The sequence below is a fragment of the Aspergillus ambiguus genome (genome assembly GCF_047715705.1).
Source record: "Aspergillus ambiguus strain CBS 117.58 unplaced genomic scaffold BDV59scaffold_17, whole genome shotgun sequence".
NCBI classification, from domain to species: Eukaryota; Fungi; Ascomycota; class Eurotiomycetes; order Eurotiales; family Aspergillaceae; genus Aspergillus; species Aspergillus ambiguus.
In genome coordinates this window covers 69,912-87,427 of record NW_027395530.1, presented here as the reverse complement: position 1 = coordinate 87,427, position 17,516 = coordinate 69,912, and the positions used below count along the sequence as shown (strand labels likewise).

Sequence of the window (17,516 nt, the reverse complement as noted above, 5' to 3'; positions counted from 1 at the left end):
CAGGCGCAAAGACCTAACCAGTCAGAACAGTCGATATATTTAGTCCGCTTTGAGATCGACGTCAGACGCCAAGCCCCAACACGAAAACTTCTTGGCACCTGGACACCTTGAAATCAGACTCTTGTTCCTTCCCCTAGACTCGACGATGCAAAACTGACATTCTTGTATACATTTGGGTAGATCGTGATTCCCCCTTCCAAAGAAACATACACCTATATCAGTATACACATTAGGTTGTTGGCACCACATAACACACATGCCTGGCGTTCCGTCGAGCCGTGGCTGTGAAGCCTGCCGCAAAGCAAAGAAAAAGGTCTGGGTCATCCTGGTGAAGAATAGACATACTGCTGATAAACCAAGTGTGATCAAGTGCGACCATCTTGCTCAAGGTGCACCCGTCTGCAGATTGCTTGCATCGGGTCGGGTCAACGACGATATAAATTCAAGGAGCAAAATGTTGTCATCCGAACAGCGACCACAAAGCCTGCGGCAGCCCAACAGTTATCGAGATCGTATAGAATGGAGCAGATACCGAGTAGTGATGTGATGATCTTGATAGAATCCTTGGTATCCCTGTTAAAAGTCCAGGATGTCCGGTATGACCTGTCGTATTATGGAGTCTTCTTCGATCAGATCCCCCGATACATCGGCACAAGCAAGGTCCTAGATGCTTCCATTAACGCACTTGTATCCATATTCCCATCTTTATATACCGAAGACGTATCTCGCCAGGCGCTAATTCAGTATGGGAATGCATTGAAAACTCTCCGCTCGACATTGCAGGACCCAACAGAGAGCAAGAGTGTCGGGACGATGTGCGCAATCTACCTCATTATGGTTTGCGAGGTAAGTATAAGTAGCTAAATAAACCCACCCGATTGCTCATCCGTATTTACGTACCTGCAGGGCTGGATCTCAATGCCCGATGACCCGCACGTAAGTCACGGCGAAGCGATGATGCACATCTTGAATACAATGGTTCACCAAAAGGATATGGGCCAATTTGAACGACAGCTCATGTACACTCTGGCGTTACCAGTAGTATGTAATCTCAATGAGTTGTACCTCCCGAGGCCCCGAATCTGACGCCTCCGAACAGGTAATTCATAGTGCATTCAATCCGCGAATCCGATTATCGCCATGGCTTGAGATACTTATCGACCACTGTCCACCACCTAACCGTACAATCACCGATCATGGGGAACCGTTCCAAACCATGACCCTACAATCCTTGAGCAAGCTCCCTGCCTTCGTCCACCATCCCGAGGAGCACTATTATGAGATCTTATCAACGTATGAAAAAATGCGTATCGACTTTGTCAGAATCGAACAATACCTAAGTAAGATATGGATTGACGGGGCAGCAGCACACAATCCATCTGTTTTAAGAACTCTGAATCGCTTTCAGGCAGCATACTGCATGCTTCTAAGCTTTGCTTTTGTTCTGAACAGGGTACTCCGGGCATTCAACCCCTCCAATATAGCGCTGCTGCAACAATCATCGGTTATATTTGACAAGGTGATAAGGACGTCATGGCAAGCATCGACCTATAAGCCCGTGGGAGCAGGTTTTGTTCCCGTGTGTCTGTTCCTTCTCTGGTTGTGTACCCATGACACTTCTCAATTGGGCACAATAGAGGGCTTGTTAGCATATTACCGTCCTCAATTTCCGGTAGCCATCGTGTCAGCATGGGCAAGTCCTATCCAGAAGAAATTTGAGGAAATATTGGAAAGGGTACCTTTGATGCTCCTGTAAAAGAAGGTTGGGAAGCTGTGGCATTGTGGCTGCGGAAGATAAATACGTTGAGATTTTGGGACCTGAGTTGTATTATTGCGACCCTAAATAACCTGTTCTTATGGAATCAAAACATTTGGATTTGTTTTTCTCGAAGAAAAAGCTGATATACTTGGGCCAATCATACTATACTCCAGTAGGATGTCTGAAACGAGAATAAGATTGATGTCAGTTGATTTGTCATAGGTTCACAATTATCAATGGAGCAGAGAATGCACTCACCATACCCAAGAAAGTTGTTGGGTACCTAGTAACCGGCGACCTATTATTGTGATCATTAATGGGATGAGCCTCTCCGAAGATCTAACTGCGCACTAACCCAACACGGTCATATGCAACGCTTAGTTATGCCAAGAATAAGGTCCCCAGGCCCAGGGCATAGCCCGGTCTCCAAGCTATCAAACCTGAGTGTTAGGTCGAACCTTTAAGGGTCCAATGTGGCGCCAGAGAAACAGCTATTCGGAATTCATTCAACCCACCTTGTATCATGTCTATAAGCAACAGTGTATGGAGGCTTTGATCAGCTTGGCGTAACCTAGCGCCGCATAACTCCCGATCAGAACATAGATATTCCGCCTAGGTCTCATCGAAGGTACGCCTAGCCATGAAATCCAGTGGAGATGAATCACCAATCTAAGGGATACAATTCTGGCGACATCGTACACAGTTCTATAAACCAGTGAGACCTGCCCGGAGATCCCACACCTCAGCATCTCCATCAATTCACCACCGTGTTTTCTCGACCAAGATATCCAAATTCCACATCTCCCAGCACCCGATCGAATAACTTTCAATAATAATAATGGGTGATCTTTTCGCCAGACTTATCCCCGTTTCCTCCTCTTTTTCGGCCCAGAGCCAACAAATGGCCATCCCAAGTTCACGGATTTTCTCCCTTCGTTCATCCTCGCGGGACCAGAATGCTACAGCACTTCATCTGGCAGGGTACCCAGACATGACACTCCCCGTGTTCTCCATCACAGTTCACAATACCAGCAAGCCGAACCTACTCCTATTTCGTGGAGCACCCAATGCAAGCTCCCCCATTGGGAGCGCTCGCTTCCACTCCTTGTCGTCTACAACAGATGTCACCTTGCGAGGTGAGCCAATCCGTATGAAAACTAGTGCGCTTTCGGGAAGCTTCACCATTGAAACGCCTCGCCAAGGTTCTTTCAAATGGCATCTTAATCAGTTGACGGGCACTGCGCTGGAACTCGACGACTGCGAAGGGAGGAAAATCGCGTCGCTCAAATACAACTCCTTTGGATTTGGTGAAAAGAAGTTGGAGATAATGGTTCCATGTAAGGAAGAGTTTGTGGAATTCATTGTCATGACTGGTATGGTGGCCAAAGTGCTGACGGGACGAATGACCGAAGGCAGTGCAGAGGCTGCGGGGGGGATTTTTTCGACGGTAGTCGGAGTCTAGGCTCGAGGTGAACGTGTCTGGTAGATGTTATAGAAATTACTCCGCAGATGGATGGATATCTTGTACAGGTCCAGTAGGGGTTTGGGATCTACCTAGGTCATCACATCGTCGTCTATGTTATAGGTAAAACCAACTTTAGTACGGAGTAAATAAAGACAGTCGACGAGGCCGCGTTTCGAACCCGGCCGCACTGTCGAGGGCAAAAATCAATCGGCTATTCAGGCCCACATTCACCTTTCGTGACATAAAACTTTACTCCATGAGAATAACTGTCTTTATTTTTATGGTCATTTCTATCATCAACGTGCCATCGCAAAATTGCTTTTATTCAGACAGAATACATTGTTCTATAGTTTACTGTATGAAACAAGCCAATATGTGTTGTATTGTTGCTCTATATAGAATTCAAATGGATTCAAGCTATTTCAAATGCTTCTTCGAATCATCCATTTGTAAGATGGTGTTGCAAGCGGGGTTATATATATTTAGTTTTGTCTCTGCGTCAATCTCAACGTTATACTCGTACACATACTACACCCTAGAAAACTACCAAACCCCCTAGGTGTATGTGAAAATTGGTACCATCAATACCCAGAATCCAGCATCGATTCAGCAGACGAGAGAGATAAGAAACTCGGAGTCACAGATGGCGGGTTAAAGGGACGCGTAAGCACTCCCGAGGCACCGCCCAGCAAAGGAAGCCATAATTGAAACTGTTACCAGAAAAGGGTTCACATACTCTTCCTTCCCTCTGCGCCTGTTACGTACTTTCTCGTCATACTGGTAGCTTGAAATTCATATTCCAAGCGATTTCTTGATCATTTTTAGCCCCCAGCAATGGGTCAAAATGCTTCGGTGCCGAAACCCGGTACTAGAATCCAAGTCATTGGAGCGGGGCTCCCTCGAACCGGCACGGCGTCACTTACCGCCGCACTAGACCTACTCCTAGATGGCCCTGTATATCACTGCGGGACCCAGACTACCATGGGGCCCCCATCAGAGATAGAATCGTGGACCAAGATTCTGCACTGTTGGCTGTCCAAGGACCAACACGAAAGATGTAAGGTTCTTCCACTCATAAAGAGCAAGCTGGACGGATTCGGCGCTATAATGGATGCCCCAGGCTCCCAGATGGTGCCTGAGTTAATGGAGCTATACCCTGACTCCAAGGTGATCTGCACCGTTCGCGATCCGGCTTCATGGGAGAAAAGTATGAACCACGTTCATGGCTTCACTTCTCTGTGGTTCCTAAAGGCACTGCTACTACCACTCCCTGGGATGAGAAATTTCATCGACTATGCCTGGTTGATGAGCGACCAGTGGGGCAAGATGTACCGCGACGCGAAGATTCTTAGGGATAAAAAAGTTCGCGGCAATGTAAAGGAATATGGCGATGCTCTGCTCAATTGTCACATCTATGAGAGGCACATAGAATGGCTGAAACAGACCGTGCCTGAAGACCGCCTCGTATTCCTAAATGTCAATGAGGGTTGGGGGCCTCTATGCAAGGCCATAGGTAAAGACGTTCCCCATGGCATACCATTTCCACATATCAACGACTCTGAGGCGACTGAGGGAGCCGCCAGGTATCATATCCAGCGGGCCCTCATCCGATGGGCAGGCATTTTTGCTGTGGTCACTGTCGTCGTCGCAGGGTATATGATAACATGGTGATACATGAACTGCAAAACATGGCTTTCCAGCACCAAGCTGTTCCGTTCAATTATGAGATACGAACCAAATGCCAATAAAGACAAAGTAATACTGTCGACATTCCCACAGTTCCTAAAGTAGAAGAAAAGACCAGAAACATGTAATAGGTACTCTGTACGCTATACATGTATGACAAGCCCATACGCCAGTCTCGCAATCTACCCTCTAATCTCCCTAGCTAGGTAAGGACCGAGAAGCACAATTGTTTGCCACATGAGGGTAAATGCTTCCACTCCCAAGACCCAAGGTTTTTTCCAGAAAGGAACCTCGGATAATCTTAGCCAAATCGAATAAAATAGAACTGCGAGAACATGCTTCTCTAAGACGGCCACATTATCAACCAGACCAGCAAGCATTCCACATGACTCCTCCACGGCCCAACCTCCGCGCTGGAAGTAGCGAAACAAACCATATTTTAGCACACTCAGTGTCGGGTCAGTAGCCGCACATATCGGGTAAAGTGACATGGCAAGAATGTTGATAACACTGGAGCTCGATTTTCTGATTTTGTGGAACTTCTTGATAGCCCTTAACACGGCAGCCGAGTCTTCGAGCGAGGGAACATTGTCGGGAGACAAGAGCCCAGAGACAAGTAGGACATCCTTCAATGCAACTGTCATTCCGGCTCCCGTGAGAGGATGACGCATATTCATGGCATCTCCCAGGATCATCAGACCCGGGGTTGTTTGCTCCGAGTCAGGCATATAACAGTTTGGCATGCTCAGAAACTTGCCTCGCTCAACAGCAACCTGGAAGCTTTGCTGGCATCCTCGTGGAAGCATGGGAAGTACAGTGTTTAGCATATGTGACCGTATGCCACCGGCGCTGGAACTAGCCGACTCGAGCCCCGCTGGGACGTCAACAAAGATCCTAGTTGTGGCTTTGTCGATCTTGTAAAGCAGAACGGGGGGATTGCTTGATAAGAGGACATGACCGTAGTGCGCAAAGGGAAGCTCAGCGCCGAACAGCTTAAGTCCCCAAAATTTAGATTCAACAGACGGCTTATTCGGTAGGAACCTCTTGCGGAACGTAGATGCATAGCCGTCAGAAATCAGTATCAAGCTGGCAAAATACTGCGCTAATTAACGCCCACAAAAGAATGGAAGACCGGAGAAGATCTTAACTTACATGCTGGTATCTTCTCTCTTCACTTGCTGCCTTAGTGATTACTCCTAGCACTCTGTTTCCCTGCCAGTCTCTTATAACATCATTTACTCTGCTCTCAATGACGGTGACATTGGGTGTCTGCATTGCTTCGTGCCGCAATCGCTGTACGAATATACCGTGTTGAAATAAACATCCTTCTTCGCGAGTGCCAGGTATATCAGCACTTTTTGGATAGGGAACCTTCGCAGATTCGTTGTTATAGAACACACAGTACCCGTAGCAGGGTAGAGCACCTATGCCTTTGAGACACCCTTGAATATAGCTCAGTTTAACAGTTCCTCCTAGTGCTTCTGCTTCTAAAAAGTTGGCTGATGAGTGAGAGTACTTACCACCTAGCCCTAGATTTTTTAGTGCCTTAACACCGCCAGGTTGTAATAGCTCGCCTGAAATTCTATTTGGTTCTTTTATACTCTTCTCAAAAAGAATGACGCGGCGGCCTTGCTTCCCAAATGCTACAGCAGCAGAACATCCGGCAACACCAGCCCCCACAATGATAATGTCTGCATCACGATGAGGAAGTTGTTGGGCTCGAGCCGGGGGAGAATAGTTCCGTGAGAAGATGGACCTCAACGACGTGCCCTTGGAAAACATGACAGAAGAGAGGGAGTAGCAGCAGTGCTCTATATCCGTTGAATCGATTATGAGGTCAACCTCAGCTGCATACAACGATGGAGACACAGACAAGACACGAGGAATAGAATCAATGCCAACATAGGGTATAATAATATAATCAGATGCATAATTTGACAACAGGGTATATTTGAATTGTTCACGATTTCCTTAGGAACGCTCAGTTTTGCAATATACTTAGATTGTTCCGTAGCTCCGTATTATTTTATGTTTCTGTTCTATTTTTCTGATACAAGCGTGTCTAAGCTAGCGCCAACGACGCATTGCAAGGCGAGGGTAATATTCGTATCGGATTTTTATTCGTTTGATACCTGCAGGGGAATTTCTTCAGGTACATGATCCTTGTTTGAGCAGAGGAGTACGAAGGAGAGTTAGATACCCTTAGGGGCGGAAAGTGAAAACAGAGTCTATATTCTATGGGATTAGAATACCTAGCCACTGGCACGCAAATCGAATAAAGTAAAATATTTGGAACGAATGACAGTTATGGAACAGGTCATCTATCTATCTTATCCGCCCATCTCATGACATGTTCGACTAATTTTTTCGTGTTCTAACAAAGGGAAGCTGCTTTCATAGAGGGGCCCCGAAAAAAGTGCCGATGACAATGGACCTACTAGGTAGTTACTTATGGGCCAGTAACATAATATTCGTGACTGGACAGTAAGGACCAGTACACGTTAGGTGTAACTAAATTTACATTCAGACGAGGCCCATTGGATAGTGTTCGAATGAAGTCGCAGTGCAATTAAATTAAAAGTGAGAAGTTATCTCCGAGGGATTTTTCGTCTGTCATGAATGGCTAAACTTGTATCGTGGAAACGCTATTGAATGATTTCCGCACCGCATTGTCGAGTATATGTTTTCCATTTCCTTTTTTATTCGGTGCAGTATCGATCATTACTTCGGCGGGGAAATTAACTTGGTGGCTGACTGAAGTTCCATGTTCATGTGTTGAACGTGTGCATCGGAAAATACGCAGTACAACGAAGCTCGGTCGGAGGACGTAAACCTTAATTGTATCGCTACGCTGGCTGGTATAGGAGACCGGCTCATTTTCGGTCGCACTATTCAAGTTGCAATGTATCAGTTTTTGCAACGGAAATACTGAAAATATGAATAGATCGAGTATGACATGCCCGTATGCGGCGGTATTCCCCAGCCACCCAGAGTGATTTTCCTTGATCTCGCTCTGCCAGTTCACGGCTGCCAGGCGATGTATTTAGACAGAAAACTTTATCAAACGCCTTGGCTGCAGAAAGTGGATAATCAACATGGATCTTTCGGGCCAGGTCCATGTCCTTCCTCAGGGCCTTTCCTAGAGTTCAACAGCTAGGATTGGTCTTATTACCAAATACAGGCCTGTTCCTCCCCCAGTATCATCCAAAGTGGTTCGGAATAACTCAAGAATTTATCTATGAGCCGGACGGTGAGTTCCGGATGGGCCGATATAGCTGATGGGAGCCCCCGGTAAGAGAGTACAAACGCAGAGGAAATGGCAAGTGGCAGGGTTTTGCAAACATTGCCCCAGGACTTTGGCGCTCAATGATTCCGGTATCACAAGCGAAAATGACTTTCATGCTGTGTTTCGTGCGTTTTATTGCTAAATTCACCTACTACGCGCACTACATTGGCAAGATGGACCCAGATATAACGGCCTTGATATGATGCCCGCCGATGCCATTGTGAATGACATGGTATATAAGCGATTGGTTCATCACTCGAGTCATTGGTAAGACTGTTTTGTATAATCGCCGCACTTGTATTGGTGGTACTACCTAGTAGGTATCTACGTGGCATCGACTTCCCTTACACCGGTCGGTGATCTCATGTTCCACTGGTCATTTCATCCGATTTCGCCATTCCATGTGACGGATATTACTTGCAATGAGCAGACGTTGGAAAGGTCGTGGTTGGAGTTCCTGTCCAGTCAGCCTCAAACCCAAGAATTCAAGCATATCAGACCCAGGAGAGTATCGTGAACATTCAGAGACCCGTCTTGAAAAGGAAATATTTTTTTCACCATGAGTGATAAGAGAACAAAAAGGGTTGGGAGTCATCACCATCGGAAAAGATAGAAAGAACGTAATCAAGAGTGCAAAAGAAGTCTGAGACTGGTACATACCGGTTTATCTCCAACCCTGCCACCACAGCTGATGGAGGAACGAGGCTGAGAAAATGGAGTAAACGCCCCCAGATGATCCAAGGGATTGTAATTTATATCTCGTATTTTGGGGGGTTTCTTGGGGTACCGATTGATAATGTCGGTCTAGCCATCTTGGGCGAGCAACTGGTTCATATCACTAACCAAAAAGCAACAGTATTCGAGTTCAAAAATGGCCGTGCTCAATTATTGCATTATATGAACTCTCAAAGAGTTGTAACTCTTGCACCTGCTATGGTGCGACCGGGGATTAAATATGGGCTGTGGTTAGGGCCGCGGCCCTATCCTTGTTTTCAATGTTTTCAGACAGATGCTAGAACTATTGGCCGATGAGAAAGAATGCTCCATACCTGCGATTCCCCTCTCGGTTGGAGCTGAAAAGGTACTGACTGTTATTAATCAGCTTATGTGATAAATCATTCGGAATAGCTAGTCGACCGATTTCTACGCCATCTCTTCCTGGCTCTTAGTTCCAAGAGATATTTAACGTATTTCCCGGTCGAGTGGGCCACCCGGTCGAGCGGGCCACCTCATCAGAATTCCGCGCGTTTTATTGTCTTACCAACTTCAACCACCAACCATGCCTCCAAAAGCGCGTCAAAATCCAAGAAATTCAGCTGGTAAAGAGGGAAGAATCTTACTTGCTATTTCTGCTTTAGAAAAGTAGGAAATTCGTAATATTCGCGAAGCGGCACGCGTCTATAATATCCCTCGCACAACTCTCCAGCGACGACTTAATGGAATTATCTTACGCGCAGAAACACGCGCCAACGGCTATAAATTGACTTAGTATGAAGAGGAATCGCTTATATAATAGATTATGTCGCTGGATTAATGTGGAGCAGCCCCCCAACCGTCCTATATACAAGAAATAGCTAATATTCTTCTTACTGAGCGCGGTACGACGCCTATTCAATTAGTCGGAAAGAACTGGGTCTCTAGCTTTATTAAACGACATAATGAAATAAATCTCGCTATACTCGACGATATGGTTATCGGCGTGCTAAATATAAAGATCTAAAGGAGATTTAGAAGTGGTTTAATCGCGTACAAATTACTATAATATAGTATGGTATTGTATTAGAGGATATCTACAATTTCGATGAGACTGGTTTCGCTATAGGCCTAGTAGCTACTAATAAAGTAGTTACTAGAGCCAATTACTATGGAAAAGTACCTTTTGTACAGCCAGGTAATCGAGAATGGGTTATATCTATCAAATACATTAACTCTACTGGATAGGTGCTTCCGTTATATATTATCTTTAAAGGCAAGGTTTATATAGAAGAGTGGCTTGAAGATATAAAGCTTCTATATGGCTTACGTATTGAAGTTAGCCCTAATAGATGGACTACTGATGAAATTAGGCTGCGCTAGCTTTGAGAGCTCTTTATTCCTACTACTACTAGCCGTATGACTGGGAAATACCGGCTTCTAGTTTTAGATAGCTATGGCAGTTATCTCACGCCTCAGTTCGATTAATTATACAGTAAGAATAATATTATTCCTATCTACATGCCTGCTTATTTATCTTATCTCCTGCAGCCTTTAGATATAGGCTATTTTGTACCGCTAAAATATACCTACGGAGACTTAGTGCAAAAGAAGATGCGTATAGGTATAAATCATATTAATAAATATAACTTTTTGGAGGCATTTCCTGTAGCCCGCGAGACTGCTTTTAAAGCAGAGACTATCTAGAATAGCTTTGCAGTAGCTGGCTTAGTTCCATACAATCCTGAGAGGGTCCTTAGTAGGTTGAATATTCGACTAAAGATCCCTACACCACCAGGTAGTCAGTTAACTAATTCAGCGCCTAAAATACCATACAACGCTAGGTAGCTAGAAAAGCAGGCATCTATAGTGAAAAGGCTACTTAAGACGCGTTCCCAGAGCCCTATTCCTTCATTAGAAGCGCGATTAAATAAGCTTATAAAAGGTTATGAATTGTATCTTAATGAGCTTGTTCTTGCACGTGAAGAAATACGTGATTTACGCGCTTCTAATGAGGTAAAGACTTAAAAACGGAAACGCTCTACTAGGCAGCTTACTCTCCCAGAGGGCTATACAGTTCAGGGAGATTAGGAGCGATCTCCGCGTGAGAATGGCGTTCAGGAAGCTCAGAATACTATGCCTATAGATCCAGCGCTTTCTGCAGTTGGACCACGCGTACGAGCGTTGTCATATTCGAGGACATACTAGAGTTAGATGTCCTAATCCACTTAGTAATTAGATTTTATATAGAAATGCAATTGTTTGGTTGATAAAGGCTCTAATATTTAGCCCACGGGCAGGAATTGGCAGGCGGTGGCCCGCTCGACCGGGTGGCCCACTCGACCGGGAAATACGTTATTCTTCGTTCTAGGTCTTTCTATACATGAGTCTCTCAGCGTACATATCGCGTCTCCATATCAATCTTCTGGATAAGATCGGCCAACTTGTCCACCTCGTGCTTATACCATGGCATGGCATGGTGGTAGTTCACCTCATAAAGGGTCGTCCTTGCTCTATCGTAGTAGTTTTCGTACTGATGCCGTCCTAGCGGTAGATACATATCTTTCAGGCCGTGAACATGGAGCGTCGGGATACTGACACGGTCGAGCGATTTCGTGTTCGGTTCCAATTCTGCAGGAGTTAGCATCTGATCTGCCTATAAACACCTCTCAGGACACATACCCTGCGCAATGCCCGACTGCATCGGTGCCCCAGCTCCCATACAACAAACTCCGAACCTCAATTTCATGTCCGTGGTACCTAAGCGACCCATTCGTTCCCGCCTCTGCTGATCCAGGAGTAGCCCGCCGACAACTCGACTGCCCTGGCTGAAGCCAATGGCACCTACCCACTCGCCCCCCGGACCAGCAGCCTTCATCATTTTCCACGCTCGTTCTACTCCATCCTGGCTGGGTGCACCATATCCACTGCCATCCTCGAGTTCATTGCCATATTCGTCGTGTGTAAACCATGATTTATAAGGACCTTGGTCCGCGAAAAAAGGGAGAACGCCTGGGCCAGCACTGCGTGTGAATGGCCCTTCAAAAAATACCAGCTCGAATTGAGATTGCAGGCGCTGCGCGAGGGAGGAACACTGGAATTCGTAAATGGAGGCAGTCGAGCCACCACCGTGGAAGCAGGCAATCCGGGGAAGACCATCCATTCTGTATAAACTTGATAAAGGGATTTCGTAAGGTAGCCGTAAGGGCAATGAAGGGATACACGGGCAGTCGGCTTCGTCAGAGAACTTTGCTTGCTATGACGCGGGGTGGCTTGGAGGCATCACATGAACTGCAGCTAGTGATTGGCGCTGATGCATGACTCTGGGTGCTGATTTGCCCAACTTGGCCCTGATAAATCTTCCGCTGTGTTTGTGGGAGCCGTGGCCTGGTTGCGGTACTCTGACCCTGTTTGTTGGATGATTTAATCCACCGACTCGTTGGTTGGGTGTTAAGCTTACAGGCTGGTTGGAGTTCCATCTGAGACGGCTGTGCCTTCAATGTACTCGAACGCGATCGTCAAGATCTCTTCTCGCGCGCAAGATGTAGCCTGCGCTCCCACTTCTTGCGACTCTTCTTCATCGCTCGTTTGGTCCGCTCGACCGGATAGTTGACAGGGGACTCCCCGCCGGTGAAAATCATAAAGTCGTACATGAACGCCCCAATAAAGGCTCCGCTGATCGCTGCTGCCCACGGTCCATAAAGCCAGTACATGTTTTCGAACAGCCCAGTCCCATATCCCAGAGCCAGTAGCGCGAGCCGCGGTCCGAAATCACGACTGGGATTGAGTGCGCCACCGGTCTGGTAGGCGAATGTGAGTCCCAGGCAAGTAATTACTAGACCGACAATAAGGGAGTTCATCCCAGCACCTGGTGGTGCGTTCTGGTCGTCCCCAAGGGCGAGGATAGTGATGGTGAGGATGACTGTTCCCACAAACTCATTAACAAAGGCTGTCACGGGCGTGACCCACGGCGCCCGTTGGCTGGTGACGAAACTATCAATGATATTCCCATCTGCAAGGCTCGTGGCGAGGTGGTACTGGATTGAGTGATAGTAGACGCCATATGCGACCAAGGCTGCAAAGAAGGCGCCACCAAACTGTGCGAGGAAGTATCCCGGGAGCTTGCGCTTGGGAAATCCGCGATAGAACCAGAGCATGGCTGTGATGGCTGGGTTTAAATGCGCCCCCGATACCCCTCCAGAGATGTAGATAGCCATCATGGTCGCCAGTCCCCATGCCCAGGCGGTAGTATTGGGATTCCCTGCATTGGCGAGAGTGACCGCAAGATCGGCGCAAAACCCCACAGTCAGCTGCACGAACACAGCCAGAGATTCAGCAAGGGCTTCGCGATGTTGGGTGCGGATGACCGACCAGGTCGTGTGGTTGTTGTGGACTTCTTGCTCGACCAAATCCTGTACGAGGGGATGGAGGTCTTCTGGACAATTCTTTTCATCGATAGGAGGCAAGTCCAGCGACTCGCTACCTTGCTCACCTAGGAGTCGATCGGCTTCACCGGGCTCACTAAGTTCTGAATGCGTATCTTCTGGAGGGTCTACACTTTCTGTTAAAGCATCCCCTTCTTCCACCCTAGGGAGATGGTCTCGAGGAGCACTCCAGGTGGATGCACGCTGAATGGAGCCTGTTTCTGACACTGTGTCACTGCTCAAGATCTTGCGCACTAGGTTGTTCTCACGTTGGAGACGCGCATCCTCAACCTGGGCGATAATTTTGCGCGGATTGAAGGTTTGGCTAACCTGGCCCCTTTCTAGGTCATTTGGGTCGATGTCAATGCCGAGTCTTTGTGAGTTTTGTGCCCTTCTCCTGGACTGGAGCAGCTCTTCCTTCGTGGGCACCATTCCTGATCGCAATACGCGTGGAAGTGGTTTCGCCAAGCTCCATACCGGTTTTGCATTGGACGCCTGCTCATACGACGGGTTGAGGTCTGCATAACCAGGTTGAACGAATGGCTCATGAGCCAGGAGCATTTGAGGAGTCTCATCTGGCCCGGCGACCGTGAACTTTCCACCCAGTCGCTCTGCCAATGAACTGCGTCGTGTCATACTGGGTACTCTGCTGCCACTTCGACGAGAAACAGCCCAGCTACGACGCCGCGCATCTTTTCGACCACGGGCGCTCGATTTATCCCTGGAGACTTTTTTCCCTGCAGGCGACAAAGAGAAGTTCCCGCCACCTTCAGCCCTCCGACTGATGTCGGCGGACTGTACATAAAATCAGTCGGGACTTCACGTAGGCGTTTGGCTTTCAAATCCCTTAAAGATCCGAAAATACTAACTCTTGATCTATCCTGCCTGGCTTCGCTTTGATCCATCACTGTCGGTGCGATTAGAGGTCCAAGATTTTACAGTATCGTCTTCGAACTTGGCGGGAGGGGATATGAAAATATTCGAGTGGATAGAGTCAATACTTGACAACCCCGCCAATATTGGGAAGGGACTTAACGACAGACTGATGTAATATCAGAGGATTGTCCTTAAATTTTGTGATAAGTGGAGACTGAAGTGCATATCAGGAGCGGGGATGGGCCACTTACCTGTTGTTATCTCACACCAGTTCGAGTGCGTAACGCCATCGCTACTGTTGGGGCAATCATTACCAGAGATGTACCCAGTATAGGCACGAATATTATGTTTTGCGCTGGTGATACGTCAGTTAGGAGCATACTGTAATATTCTAGCACCATGACTCCTGGGATGCATGCCTCCGTTTTGATAATAATCGTTTTTTTTTCCTCGCTCAGTATCCGACCAGAACGGAGGCGGGATTCATATGCAAATGGAGCGTTACTGAAATATCACACTATTTGCTTTACCCCTGGAAGACTCCAAAGACACTATCAATTATTGAGGATTTTAGTCTGCTGGTTTGTTGGAATAGTAAGATAATAATGATCCAACGATTTTTGTTACATATTATTGAGGTGTACCCGATCGTTGGCTATTCAAGGTTTTATAACAACAGCTCTATCATCAGATGCCTGATTATGTGGGGTAACTAGAGACCATAATGTGGAGGTGGGGGTGAAGACCGCGTAGACATACATACCTATAACGATAGGATATCATCTCAATCTACTTAGGTAAAAGTCCACCCACATAACGGATGCTGCATCTAAAGATGGAAAAAGTTATGGGAGAAGGTGCCAAGAACGAGGTAGCCCACGGGCAATAGGATCTAATACGTAAATTTGTCATAAAACCACCTCGTACAACTGACTTCCCTACATAGGAATTAGACACCTGTTTGTAGGCCTCTTTCAAGAATCTCTGAGACTCCTTCCTATCCATCTCTGACTATAATTTGGGTAATGCGGCTGCCGACGGAAATACAGCCTGTCGAGGCTTAATCCCACTGTTTGACCGTAAATGCCATTGTCCTTGATGAACTCATTGGACTCAAGATAGGCTTTGAGGATAGTTGTAATAGGGGTGATATGCTCCTCTGGGAAACGTGCCAGCATTTCACTTGGACATAACCCGGTCGGCACAAACGCTGGACAGATGGCTTTGCCTTCGATATTATCTTCGGAAAAAACAGGGCCCAACGCCCTAACTAATCCAACCCGCCTGTATTTAGAAGCTGTGTACAGTGGATTTGTCTCCATGGAGTAGAGTCCGGGGGACGAAGATGTGACGACAACTTTCCCTCCAGATACTTTGTTTTGGCGCGCATAATGTTGGAAAGCCATATACCCTCGATGACGGCCGCGAGGTTCACATCCATAGCTCTAAGACTAATCGGCACGGGAAACCAACTTTCATCCACTTCATCTGTGCTGTATAGAAACTCAGTATCGGCGATTCCCGAATTTGCACCAAGCAGGTCTATCCTGTCCCCTCCCCACCGGAAGGCTTTTTTAAACAGAGTTGCTTGCTGAGTGTATGGTGTTATATCTGTAGCCTCAAATAAAGCGTCCTCGCCAAGATCCTGGGAAACTCCCATTTCTTTGTCTTCATCGATATCGGCTATCATGACGCGCCAATCCTGACTGACAAGATGCTGTGTGGCTAGTCCAATGCCTGAGGCACCGCCAGTGATGAGAGCAACAGAACATTCCATATGGAAGTAAAACTCTGGCTAGAGAGAAAGGCATAATGGATAGGAATTGAATATGACGTGATGAGCATTGAGAGGTTTTACTAGATGAGAAGGCAAACACACTAGATCGCTCCCACCCCTACCTCAACTTCCTTTGAGGATATATGGGGTAACCTGGCAGAAGTATTACTTAACAAATGCTCCCTGTACACTGGACATGGATCTTAAAGTGAAGTAGCGTAATGATTTACTGGATGTATTAAGTGTTATTTGTTCACTGAATAATTAATTACCTGTTGAGGTCTCGATTGGTGCCCAAGCAGTGTGGTGTATTATTGGTGATAGTCTGGTACACAAGGAAGGCAGAATGCGCCCAGTATGTTGGTAATTCTCGAAATTATGGAACAGAAGGTTGGGAATCAAGCCATCAGCGTCTGAGATTAAGAGGTTATGTAGACAGTGTACGTCGCTCTATTGGTAATCACTCTTTCTTCCTCAAAATAGCCCGAAGATGGAGGATGAGAGTACGGACAGAGTCCGTATGGTCCGCATTCAATGTCCTTGCCTAATTTGTACCCCCATAGAGGAAAAAAGGTCGTAACAATTACTATTTAAAAGCAATTGCTCAACTTCGCAGTCTGAAGTCTTCATGCCTCTCTCCATATTACTAAAAGATACTGAACTACGGAGCGCTAAGAGACTACGGGTGGTTACGGCTCGGCTGCTTTTACACCAAAACTGGGACCTGCTTTGTCAATATGCCGCTGGAGTCTCATGTTCTGTTCAAGCAGGTAATGTCACCCACTCCGAATGAACTGCTGCCAAACCTATTTATTTGAAGATAAACCTCTCAAAAGCAGAATGGAAAGACGAGTCATTCGATATCTTCAATCTTCAGTTTCAGAAATGTCACGAATTACCTATAACCAGGAGAGAGGGCACAATGAGGATACAACTTAGATTGAATTTATTGGAGGGTGATGAATGGAGCGAGATAAATATCATGATGAGTGGAGCTAAGTTGTTATATACGTGTGAAGTCTAACGGGCACCGAAGCATTCCCCCAGAAATACACAGATCAAGCCCAGTATACTAAGAAGTTACCCCAAGAAGTTCATGAAGTTCTGAAAGGGAGATACACAGCACTTTTTGAATACTACGTTTCTTTCAACGTTGAGGTACAATAATACGCAAGACTATTGTAGACGGATGTAAGTTTTTGACTTGTCCTTAGGAACTACGAGGCGGAGAATCCTACGAAGGAGATTACAGAGAGAGGGCCCGAAACCCGATCACGTGTGGCTTGTTAGATACTCTTAGATACTCTCGAGGCAAGGCAGGGGGGATAATCCCCGTATATATGGCATAAATAATGAACATACCTAACGAGAGTTTCGTATCATATCAGCTGCGGGGCATTGAGCTAAATGTCGACCCTCTAACCTATACCTATTTGATGGGTACACCATAGGTGGCTACCTCGACAGATACGCTAATTATCGGTGAGTAGCAAAGAACCTTAGGGGAGTGCAAGCTCCCAATCTACTCGTGCACAAGAGCTAGATCGTCA

The 17,516-nt window shown here is 46.6% G+C and overlaps 6 protein-coding genes across 6 annotated transcripts; 3 read left to right on the top strand and 3 right to left on the bottom strand.

Moving 5' to 3' along the window:
• Positions 1-100: 100 nt before the first annotated feature.
• On the top strand, positions 101-1,903 carry BDV59DRAFT_178687 (uncharacterized protein). The gene is made up of 3 exons (XM_073689818.1): positions 101-846; positions 907-1,041; positions 1,100-1,903. The coding sequence occupies exons 1-3, from the start codon at positions 520-522 to the stop codon at positions 1,754-1,756; spliced, it is 1,119 nt and encodes a 372-aa protein (XP_073547582.1). The 5' UTR covers positions 101-519; the 3' UTR covers positions 1,757-1,903.
• Positions 1,904-2,217: 314 nt separating this feature from the next.
• On the top strand, positions 2,218-3,444 carry BDV59DRAFT_178684 (uncharacterized protein). Its single transcript, XM_073689817.1, has 2 exons — positions 2,218-2,387; positions 2,463-3,444. Exon 2 carries the CDS (start codon positions 2,598-2,600, stop codon positions 3,219-3,221), a length of 624 nt encoding a protein of 207 aa, XP_073547581.1. The 5' UTR covers positions 2,218-2,387; positions 2,463-2,597; the 3' UTR covers positions 3,222-3,444.
• Positions 3,445-3,640: 196 nt separating this feature from the next.
• BDV59DRAFT_208004 (sulfotransferase family protein) lies at positions 3,641-4,959 on the top strand. The gene has a single exon (XM_073695125.1). The coding sequence runs from the start codon at positions 4,059-4,061 to the stop codon at positions 4,893-4,895; it is 837 nt and encodes a 278-aa protein (XP_073547580.1). The 5' UTR covers positions 3,641-4,058; the 3' UTR covers positions 4,896-4,959.
• A 133-nt stretch (positions 4,960-5,092) lies between these two features.
• On the bottom strand, positions 5,093-6,692 carry BDV59DRAFT_193382 (squalene epoxidase-domain-containing protein; the record flags this gene model as incomplete). Its single annotated transcript, XM_073692214.1, has 3 exons — positions 5,093-6,007; positions 6,063-6,352; positions 6,431-6,692. 3 exons carry the CDS (start codon positions 6,690-6,692, stop codon positions 5,093-5,095), a joined length of 1,467 nt encoding a protein of 488 aa, XP_073547579.1.
• Positions 6,693-11,154: 4,462 nt separating this feature from the next.
• On the bottom strand, positions 11,155-12,109 carry BDV59DRAFT_33578 (uncharacterized protein). The gene is made up of 2 exons (XM_073696227.1): positions 11,572-12,109; positions 11,155-11,520 (listed from the first exon to the last, which is right to left on the bottom strand). Exons 1-2 carry the CDS (start codon positions 12,050-12,052, stop codon positions 11,282-11,284), a joined length of 720 nt encoding a protein of 239 aa, XP_073547578.1. The 5' UTR covers positions 12,053-12,109; the 3' UTR covers positions 11,155-11,281.
• A 298-nt stretch (positions 12,110-12,407) lies between these two features.
• On the bottom strand, positions 12,408-14,218 carry BDV59DRAFT_208001 (MIP/aquaporin family protein; the record flags this gene model as incomplete). Its single annotated transcript, XM_073695124.1, has 2 exons — positions 12,408-14,005; positions 14,179-14,218. The coding sequence occupies 2 exons, from the start codon at positions 14,216-14,218 to the stop codon at positions 12,408-12,410; spliced, it is 1,638 nt and encodes a 545-aa protein (XP_073547577.1).
• Between the last annotated feature and the right edge of the window lie 3,298 nt (positions 14,219-17,516).